The 11,123-nt window shown below is 38.3% G+C and overlaps 1 protein-coding gene across 1 annotated transcript; it reads left to right on the top strand.

Annotated features, from left to right (window-relative positions):
* The first annotated feature begins 572 nt into the window (after positions 1–572).
* On the top strand, positions 573–4,765 carry LOC102701834 (probable LRR receptor-like serine/threonine-protein kinase At3g47570). The gene is made up of 2 exons (XM_006657021.2): positions 573–3,591; positions 4,186–4,765. Exons 1-2 carry the CDS (start codon positions 573–575, stop codon positions 4,566–4,568), a joined length of 3,402 nt encoding a protein of 1,133 aa, XP_006657084.1. The 3' UTR covers positions 4,569–4,765.
* The last annotated feature ends 6,358 nt before the right edge of the window (positions 4,766–11,123 follow it).

Genomic DNA, 11,123 nt, shown 5'->3' with positions numbered 1-11,123 from the left:
CACAAACTTAATTGTTTTTGTTATTTTTGCTACAACTTGTAAAAGTTAAATTTAAACTTGCATGTTTGTTTAGTGATATAACTCATATTTATCTATCTTATCAAAATTTTTCATATTTTTTGATAATTATTTAGATGACATGCAAACAACGGTGGACATCCATCCGTGTGCTAAAAAACTGCTGGCAACTCACAACACCATGCATGCTAAAACCGATACTGTAGCTTAGCTGATTTTGTCCATCTTTTCAGCATGCATACAGTTCCGAACGAGGGACCAGACTGAGAAGACCCCGAGTATACGCCCAATTGAACTACAAAGTCCTGAAACTAAGTTCAATCATAAAAAAAAATGTTGGACCAGAATCCACAACCACAAGTTGTTTATTCAGTCTTCTAAGGTCTTCTGCCGTTTCTGCAGAACACTCCAACAGTAACCACTTGACTTCCCCCATGCACACTGCCTTGCTAATGCGTCTCTGTTCGTCTATAAATTCACCTACATTCATTAGCACCACACAAAGCTTCAATCTGAAACATTAACCCAGTTGCCAGCACTGTAATCCTCACAATATGTCCCTTGTTCTTGCAGCCATCCTGTTGGCATGCATCCAATCCACCGCATCTTCCCAGGTTCCAACTGCACCACTCCACAATGCGTCCGATGATGCTGCTGATCTTCAGGCTCTGCTTTGCCTCAAGCTCCACCTCTCCGACAGTGCCGGAGCCATGGCATCCTGGAGAAACGACTCTCCTGAATACTGTCGTTGGCCCGGCGTCACCTGCAGCAAGAGCCACACGTCCCGAGTCACCGGGCTGAACCTGGAGTCGTTCAGCCTCCATGGCCAGATACCACCTTGCGTTGGAAACCTTACTTTCCTCACGAGCATCCACCTTCCGTTTAACCAATTGATCGGCAGCATCCCACCCGAGCTTGGCCATCTGCATCGCCTCGCCTACCTGAACCTCACTTCTAATGGCCTCACTGGTGGGGTACCGGAAGCTCTGTCCTCATGCTCTAGCCTTCAGATCATCGATCTCTCGAACAACTCTCTCGATGGTGAGATCGCCTCGGGCCTGAGCAAATGCTCAAATCTGGAAGTGATCTACCTGTATGACAACAAGCTACAGGGAGTCATCCCGGAAGGGTTAGGTACACTCTCCAAACTTTCGGTTCTGATTCTTGCAAATAACCAACTGACAGGCAGTATTCCTCCCTCAGTTGGGAGTAACTCATTTCTTGATGTTGTCATTCTCACAAATAACAGTCTCACCGGAGGCATCCCACTTTCCCTGGCAAATTGTTCATCGCTGCAATTGCTTGATTTAACAAATAATCATCTTGGAGGGGAGATTCCTTCTGCTCTTTTTAATAGCCCCTCACTTCAACTCATAATGCTTGGAGTTAACAACTTTGTTGGATCTATCCCTCCAATCTCAAATGTCTCCTCACCACTGGTGAGTCTTGTTCTCTCCCAAAACAACCTCTCGGGAAGCATACCATCGTCTATAGAGAACTTCTCTTCCCTTCAGCAGCTTTTGCTTTCGCAAAACAACTTCCAGGGATCGATTCCATCGAGTTTATCCAGACTGTCAAACTTGCAGCAGTTGGACTTGACATACAACAATTTGTCAGGGACAGTTCCAGCTTCTCTGTACAACATGTCTAAACTCACATACCTTGGTATGGGCTCAAACATGCTCACTGGGGAAGTTCCTGATGACATAGGATATACCCTTCCAAGCATTCAAACATTGATTTTGCAGGGAAATAAATTCCAGGGAAAAATCCCCACTTCACTAGCCAATGCAACAAATCTCCAAGTGATTAACTTTCGTGACAACGCGTTCCATGGTATCATTCCTTCCTTTGGGAACCTGCCTCAGTTGACACAACTAAATTTAGGGATAAATCAACTAGAATCAGGGGACTGGACTTTCTTATCCTCATTGGCAACTTGTACCCAACTAGTTAGTTTATGCCTAGATATGAACATCCTGAAAGGAACCTTACCAAGTTCGATTGCAAGACTTCCGAAGAGCTTGGAAGAACTGTTGCTAGATAGAAATCAAATATCAGGTACCATACCAGAACAGATAGACCACCTCCCAAACCTTTCAGTTGTTCATATGGAGCAAAATCTGCTTACCGGAAATCTCCCAGATTCACTTGGAAATCTGCCAAACTTGTTCGTTCTTAGCTTATCGCAAAACAAACTCTCAGGACAAATTCCGCTTTCAATCGGTAATCTGAGTACATTAAGTGAGCTATATTTACAGGAGAATAATTTGAGTGGAACAATTCCTAGTTCCTTAGGGCAATGCAAGAATCTAGAGGCCTTAAACCTCTCTTGTAACAGCTTTGATGGTAGCATACCAAAGGAGCTCATTGCACTTTCCTCTTTCTCTGAATGGCTGGATTTGTCTCATAACCAACTCGATGGAGAAATACCAGCTGAGATTGGTGGCTTGATCAATCTTGATCTTCTAAACATTTCCAATAACCGGTTATCTGGACAAATTCCCTCCACTCTGGGTGAGTGTGTCCACTTGAACTCGCTCCGTATGGAAGGGAACCTTCTTGATGGTGGGATTCCTGATTCTTTTATAAATCTCAGAGGCCTCATTGAGTTAGATCTTTCACAAAACAATCTATCTGGCATGATACCTGAATTCATTGAATCATTTGGCTCCATGAAGCTCCTCAATCTGTCCTTCAATGAGTTTGAGGGACCTGTACCAACAGGAGGGATATTTCAGAACACAAGTGTGGTTTTTATTCAAGGGAACAACAAGCTATGTGCAAGATATCCGTGGCAAAAGTTACCTCTTTGCAATGTAATGGCATCAAAGCGAAAGCACACTAAAATTCTCAAGATCACAGGGCTCACAGCTTTCTGTCTTGCCCTGACGCTATGTTTAGTGATCATTCTATTGAAGAAAGCGAAGAGAATCGAGAAAGCATCTAACCCTTCCTGCAAGGAGTTGAAGAAGTTCACATATGCCGATCTAGTCAAAGCAACAAATGGCTTTGCCTTAGCCAACTTAGTTGGCTCAGGAAAATATGGATCAGTGTACAAAGCTAAATTTCAGTTCGAGGAGCTGCCGGTTGCTATCAAAGTTTTCAAGCTCGATCAGCTTGGGGCACCAAAGAGCTTCCTTGCTGAGTGTGAAGCCCTGAGGAACACTCGTCATCGAAATCTTGTCCGGGTGATTACTGCTTGCTCAACATGTGATCCAGTAGGGCGTGAGTTCAAAGCTCTTGTTCTTGAATACATGGGCAATGGTACCCTGGAGAGCTGGCTATACCCAAAAGTGAACAAATATGGTCTGGAAAAGCCTTTGAGTTTAGGGTACAGAATAAAAATTGCTGTGGACATTGCTTCTGCATTGGATTATCTGCATAACTATTGCATTCCACCGATAGTCCACTGCGATTTGAAGCCCAACAACATCCTTTTGGATGATGCCATGGTTGCATGCCTTGGTGATTTCGGGTTAGCTAAGTTTCTATATGATAGCAATTCTTCAAGGATAAATGGATCTACAAGCTTAGCAGGACCAAGAGGATCAATTGGATACATTGCTCCAGGTGATAATTTTTTTATCCTTTTCTATCGTAAAAGAAGTAAATACCAGTCTTCATTTTGTGGACCATAATCATTAAAGATGCATTTTATTTGTCCGCTGATAGCTATACTTAATTATGACTGGTAGTTTGAAAGAAAAAATAGATGAGCAATAACATATAAAATGGGGTAGATCTCAAAATTAGTATATTAGTTGATAAAAAAATATTACTCTTCTTGATGAAATATAATTTTTCAAATTTTACATTTTACATTCCAATCTTAAAGCTTTATGCATTTTACTATACTACACGATGGCATGCAGTTACCCAAGCTAATCGACTAGCTAGGATTAATAAACAATATGATCTTTCTAAAATCCTTACGGTTCTAATTCAATTTTACCTCTTTTAAAACTGCTTTATTTTCTGATTTTTTAATACAAACAGCTACTCCCTCCGTTTCACAATGCAATACTTTTTAGCCTTATCTAGATTCATATGGATGCTAATAAATCTAGACATATATATAAATTATATACATTCATCAATTGATGAACTTAGGCAAGCCTAGAAAATCCTATAATATATTTAAACAATTTATATTCAATGATGCAGAGTATGGCTTTGGAAGCAAAGTTTCAGTAGATGGTGATGTCTACGGCTATGGAATTATCATCCTAGAAATGCTGACGGGAAAGCGACCAACAGACGAAATGTTTACTAATGGTCTGAATCTTCACAAATTTGTGGAAAGCGCAGTTTTCTCTCAAAGGATTGGTGAGGTTCTAGACCCCAATATAGTCACAAATTTCGAAGATGTGGAATATAATCTTGGCCCTGAAAATCATGTGACGGGTGGAATGTTGGGATGCATCATGCAACTTGCCAAGCTTGGTCTCTCCTGCTCCATTGAGACACCGAAAGATCGCCCGACGATGCAAGATGTTTATGCTGAGGTCATCACAGTCAAAGAAGCATTTTCAGCTCTTCGTGTTTGAGACAAACCACATTGTTACTATTGTCCACAGTTATTATTGGCGCCTATGCTTAATATTTACTAGCTTCAGAGAAATTTCGTTTCCTTCAGTGCTGTCTGCTTGTATTGTACTTTGCTTTACATATGGGATTATCATGTAACTAACTTTACTGCTCAGCGTATCTTGGAATAAAGTTCACCATGGGAAGTTCTCCATGGAGCTAGCTTGGTGAATAAAATTTGCAAATGAAAAATAATTTGTACATATGATTTTTATAAATATGTTCTTGGCTATCTAAAAGTCAAGTCTGAAAAATAAAATATGATGAAAAAACCACAAAATTAGCTCTAAATTTAAGATGAAAAATTCAAATTTTGAGTTATAAACATAAACAGAAATAAAAAGATTGGGCTGATAATATAATGTATAATCGGCTCATATTTTGATACACAGGTTTTTGTCTTCTTCACATGGTTTCAAACTCAAGATCCCACTTTCATTTCGATTGTTGGTCAGAGAGGAGATCCGAAACGACATGCTGCAAATGAACTGAACCAAAATCCGGATCAAACATGGATTGTGTGTAGCAACAGGGCCGGGCGGTGGAAGTAACTGCGAGAGGAGATCGAGGTGGTTTCACTGACCCCATATATATATCTGCAAGCGCTGCCCTAGATCCCCATCCGATGCCGCCACAGCAGCCAGCACGCCCTCGCCGGCCGGCCGCTGGGTTCCTCTGGCTGCGTACACTCCAATGTACAAGCCGGCGGCGCTCGTCGCTCGCCGTTCTCTGTGGCGGCGGCGGTGGCCGTTGCCCTGGTCGTCTGTCTGCGCGGATCAAAGTACAATGAAACTAGGTGTGACTGTATGTAGGGGGGAAAACGGTAACGAAAACGAAAACGATATCGGCATTGTCAGACTTTCGAAGACGGTACTACCGGAACAGAAATGTATCGATAACGGTCGGTAAGCGAAAATATATGTCAAAAATAATGGTATATAATATTACATAATAAGAATAAGTACGCGATATACTGATAGTACCACTTATCCATTTCGTACTCACATAAGATCAATTAATATCATATTGAGTATAGACTATCAGCAAAAGAGCAGCGCAGCAGCAAAGTAGGAGCAAAGCAATGAGCAGCGGCAGCGTAATGTCTTTGGGCTCTGCGGCGGCCGGCTGCGCATCCACGTGGAGCAGCGGAGCGCCGACGATGTGACTGCCACGTGGAGCAGTGGAGCGCCGGTGACGTGACTGCTTTGTACGCTGCGGTGTTGTACTACTGTTGTGGTGTACAATGTACCCCGTGCTAGGGTTAGCAATTAGGTGCTAATGGGTCGACGCCTGACTGGAGTATTTGGGCCTTTTGAAATTTCATGTGAACTTGGCTGGCTGGGCTTTCGGTAATTTTCCGAAAATTTCCAGAAATTCCTGGCCCAATACAGAATTCTGACAAAACGGTCCGAAAAAATGCATTACCGTTTCTGTTTTCGAAGATTACCGTCACGGGCCAAAACGGTCGATAAAAAAGGAAATGGCAGCTAGTACGGTCGGGATTTTCCATACCGTTTTCAATCCTAACTGTATACTATTGCTATAGTACAACTAATACATGTGAGAGAACTAAAATATTATATTCTCAATCTTTAGAGAGCAATATGTCATGTGTCTTATATTATTTTTTAAAAACCGTTTTCACTACGATGGTTAAAAAAATATGATTTACAAAAATAGATCCATCATGAGGCTGTTACTGTATTTTATAAAAGGAGTTACTGTATTTTTGTATTTGTGTTACTACACTTTTCAGATAGACGGGACTGGACAAAGGTGGAGCGTGGAGGAAGGTCAAAGGTACGGATTTGACCGACGGAAGAGAGATTTGACCAGACCAAGAGAGAGGTTTTGGGCCCTTGGAAGGGGGTTGGAGGTGAGTTTGGGTCTTATGAGGAGAGGAGGACATAGATTAGCTTATTCTAAGGAGGGTGCACATATTAGTTTTGCTAAACATATTATTTAAAAGTTAGAGAAATGTGCGTGAATTAATCTAGTTACACAACGTATATCATACAACTAGAATATAATAGTCATAATTATAACTTAGGATTCTTCCTCCGTATATGATGAAATAGACTTGGGGTTGTTTAGTTTTTAGCCGCATGTCACATCGGATGTTTGACACTAATTTAAAGTATTAAACATAGACTAATAAAAAACTAATTTCATAAATGAGAGCTAATCCATGAGATAAATTTTTTAAGCCTAATTAATCCATAATTAGCAAATGTTTACTGTAGCATCACATATGCTAATCATAGATTAGTTAGGCTCATTAGATTCGTCTCGCGGATTAGTCCAAGATTATGGATGAGTTTTATTAATAGTCCATGTTTACTATTTATAATAAATATTCAAACATCCGATGTAACTAAGGATTAAAAATAAGTCCCTATAAATAAACACCCTGCCGTCCGTTTTAGAACAAATGGCAGCGGAATAAAAAGTTATAACGGCACATATTTCGAGAGAGAAAAATAATCGGTTGAAGATGGCTGATGGGATCGGAAATCTTCAACTGTGTCACCATCCAAGTTTGCGTATGCTGTGGCCCCTCTCGCATCGATGTCGGGGTACAGCGCAAGCTATATATTCTTCTTGCAGAGAGCGGTTTTCCGTAATGTATTTTACTACAGTAAAACCTTGGGGAATTTTAAGGCACCGCTCAATCAACCGCTGATGAACGTAAAATATGCTATCTCATTAGCTCATTATTAATTAAATAGTTGAACTATTACAAGCTTGAAAATCATTTAATTTTTTAAAAGGAAAATATCTGTATCTTTTTTCAAAAAATACGCTAGTTAATAGTTTGAAAAACATGCTTATGGAAAAATGAGGAACTGATTCTTCCAACAATCCATAAGGAATGGGTCCTTGTGGGAATTATTATCTTATTAGTGTGGAGAATCAGAATATATTTTCTCTGAATAATGTTGCATTTAATAATGTTATAACTTTGTTGAATATTTTTTGGTTGAACCATAAAATGTAAGGATAAAGTACAATCTAATTTGTGAAGAGCACAAAAAATGCGGTAAAAACATGAGAATACTATGAAACAATACCATTTGTCTTTTATCAAATTCGCCATTATCTATATATCACTTTACAATAAGGCGACTAATAGTATAGGTCTCCTATGACTTACTGTCTCTGAAATGGATTACTGATATATAGGTTTATGGAGGTATGAGAACCACGTATAGTCATTCAAAGCTAGAGGGGTAGTAAACCAGAGGATTTGTTTAGATGAGGATGTGCACAATGCTTATTTCATGTAAAATAAAAAAGAAAATTGTTAAGTTTTGCACAAATATATGTCGTTCCTGGAATTGTTTTATTTTTGTGAACCTTTCAAACTAAACTCGACTAAATTTTATTTTTTATATTTGAGCGTTTGGATACACCAGCCCTCCTGGCACCGAAATAAAACCATCGCGCTATTAAGAGTTGGTGTGACGGTGTTTCTTTGGTCAGGCTAGTGATATTGGTATGATAAGAGATCTAGTAAGTGGGTTATATTAGCATGGCAAAAGAACACTGTACGTCGCCACCATTCTCGTAGTGTGTTGTGTGATGACCATAGATCGGTGGCATGTGTAGAGGATCTGGATAAGGGGAGTACGTACGGTCCAGAAAATAATAAAGATTCGCGTCCGCTGGCGATCCATTTAAAGTGGCCGGTCAGCGCAGTGCTCGTCGATCAGGAGAAGCAAGACTATAATTGAGGAGAGATGTGGTGTGGGCCGAGCGTTTGCGGTTTCCTGGGTCGTTTGCTCGCCGAGCGCCTCATTTTGCTGCTGCTTATCATGGCCATGGGCGCCTGCCTCTTCTTCATCCTTCCCGCGGTGGCTCAGGACTCCGTTGGCAGCCCGGGACTCAGTGAGTATATCATTACATGCATAATGGGAATTCACCATATATAATTAAATTGCTATTTAGACACACACACAGTCACCCGTCACTAGGAAACACGCGAGGGGCAGAGCTGGTACCTATCCACGCCTAATGCTTTGGTTTGAAGGAATTTTATGAGAATTTTAGAGAAATTAAACTGTTTTCTCTGAAGTTCATGTAAAATTCCTGTGATCCGAAAAAGCCTTTAGAAGTTGGTGGTGAGTATGTCACTACCAACATCAACGTCAAAGTAGGCTTTTACATCACATATTATGTCCGAGTGTTCTATTTGATTTCTATACTAGATAGCTTTACAATTCAATATTCTAAGCATGTTTTTTTAAAATTTTTTTAGATGAAAAACTTTTTACTTAATTTCTCTATTTTTAATAACACGTTGCAACACATAACTATTTAGCTAGTATATTTAAACTTTATTTATTGTACTATAATCATTTAAAAATTACTAGTGATCAAAGTTACAACATATGAGTCAACAGTGACAATTACTCCCTCCATTCCATATTGTAAGAAGTTTTTTTACCTAGTTTCATATATCAATATATATGTTTTTGTATAAGTGTCTAGATTCATTGGTATATATATATACATATATATATATATATATATAAAGATAAACTAAAAAATTTATAATATGGAACGGTACTAATAAGCCGGAACGGAGGGAATATACTATGTTGATAACTGCTTAAACTGTGTTGTGTACACTTGCCCCTGTTGTACACTCGATCTCCACTGGATCTGCGCAATGATTCTCTACTGGATCATATATGATACGTACTCACTCCGTCGTGGTGCCGTTAACCTTTAGAGCTATATTTAATCATTAATATTACCTATAGTTTTTTATAAATATGCAAAATTATAAATTATGCTTAGCTGAACTCGCCCATTCTCTGAGATTTCCCTTGCTGACGTCGCAATGTTAAAAATTACTTTATTACTACTTAATTCGTCCTAAACTAAGTGACTGCCTAGACTAGTTGTAGACAACGGTGCATCTATTTATTCATCCTTTGGACGATGGAAAGATGGATCAACTTTATTTTATAATAGCCATAATAATTATGTATGTCTCTATTTACTCCGATTTGTTTTCTTCCAAGCCTTAAAATAATAACTTATTTTGAGTCTTTTTTTTAACAAAATGATAAATTATTTTGAGATGGAGGAAGATATTAGTTTAAGCAAACAATACTATGATTGTGTTATTTTGTTGTTGAAAGATGAAAAATGAAATATTACCTAATTTTTAATATGCGTTTAATGCATAAAAAAGAAAATTACGAACAAAGAAAATTAAAAATCTAAACATGGTATTTTTGTTAAATACTATGAATGTCAAGTAGGCTATAAATATCACCATATTATGTGTGAATGCTCTATTTACTCTTTGTACTGTGTAGCTTTATAACTCAATATTCTAAGCATGGTATTTTTGTTAAAAATGACTTTATTACTACTTACTTCGTCCTAAACTAAATGACTGGCTAGACTAGTTGTAAACAACGGTGCATCTATTTATTTATCTTTGGACGATAGAAATTAAAGATGGATCAACTTTACTTTATAAGTCATAATAATTATACATGTCTCTATTTACTCCGATTAATTTTCTTCCAAGCATTAAAGTAGTGAGTTTTTTAGTCAATTTTTTTCATAAAATGATCAATTATTTTTAATATGGAGGAAGATATTAGTTTAAGCAAGCGAGACTATGATTGTGCTATTTTGGTGTTGAAAGATGACAAATAGAATATTACCTAATTTTTAAATAGGTATTTAATGGTATAAGAAAGAAAATTACGAACATCAATATTAAAAATCTAAAATCTAAAGGTAGACGATGATCTTCTATTTATAAACTTTTCAAGAAAAATATAGCGTTTAAGAAACGCACACATAAAAGCGAGAAATAATCCATGTACAAATACACTACGTATATCATACAACTAAAATATATTAGTCTTATTTATAACTTTGAATTCTATATACTTCCTCCGTGTACGATGAAATAGACTTAACGGTCCATTTGAGAACAAATGGCAGTGGAATAAAGAATTATAACAACGCATATTTTGAGAGAGAGAAATCATCGGGTGAAAGTGTCTGACGGGATCGTGAATCTTCAACTGTGTCACCATCCAAGTCGATATCATTGACGGGAAGTCGACCACTAGATGAGCATGAGCATACATAGCGATTGATTTTTAAAGGACCTCTCGCATCGATATCGGGGCACTGCGCAAACAAGATTATTCTTCTTGCAGAGACGCCCGAACGCACAAATTAAACACAGTGAGTATATAATCTGGATAAATTTTCATTTCACTTTTTGTAAACTAAAATTTCAATTTCATAGTAGTTACTTTTATTGTTTATATTATTAAATATATAGCTATTAAAAATTAGATAATTTCTTACCTTTCGTCGACATAATTAAGGAACACAACCCATATATCTCACTTCATTGCTGGCTGGCTTGCTGCTTGGATAAATCCCCTTACTCCAATCGAAGAGATCGGACGCCGTCCCTCTCTTCTTACACGCTTTTCTCTGCTGCGTGCCATGACTCTGCTATCACACGTATC

This window comes from Oryza brachyantha, chromosome 6 (genome assembly GCF_000231095.2).
Source record: "Oryza brachyantha chromosome 6, ObraRS2, whole genome shotgun sequence".
In the NCBI taxonomy this organism is placed as follows: Eukaryota; Viridiplantae; Streptophyta; class Magnoliopsida; order Poales; family Poaceae; genus Oryza; species Oryza brachyantha.
This window is presented reverse-complemented; position numbering and strand designations above follow the sequence as displayed.

What these genes read in the sequence shown, in the direction of transcription:
- LOC102701834 (XM_006657021.2), top strand. Translation starts at nt 573, where the DNA reads ATGTCCCTTGTTCTTGCAGCCATCCTGTTGGCATGCATCCAATCCACC. An exon ending in AATTGGATACATTGCTCCAG is followed by an intron (nt 3,592 to 4,185) that starts GTGATAATTTTT and finishes TCAATGATGCAG; the next exon opens with AGTATGGCTTTGGAAGCAAA.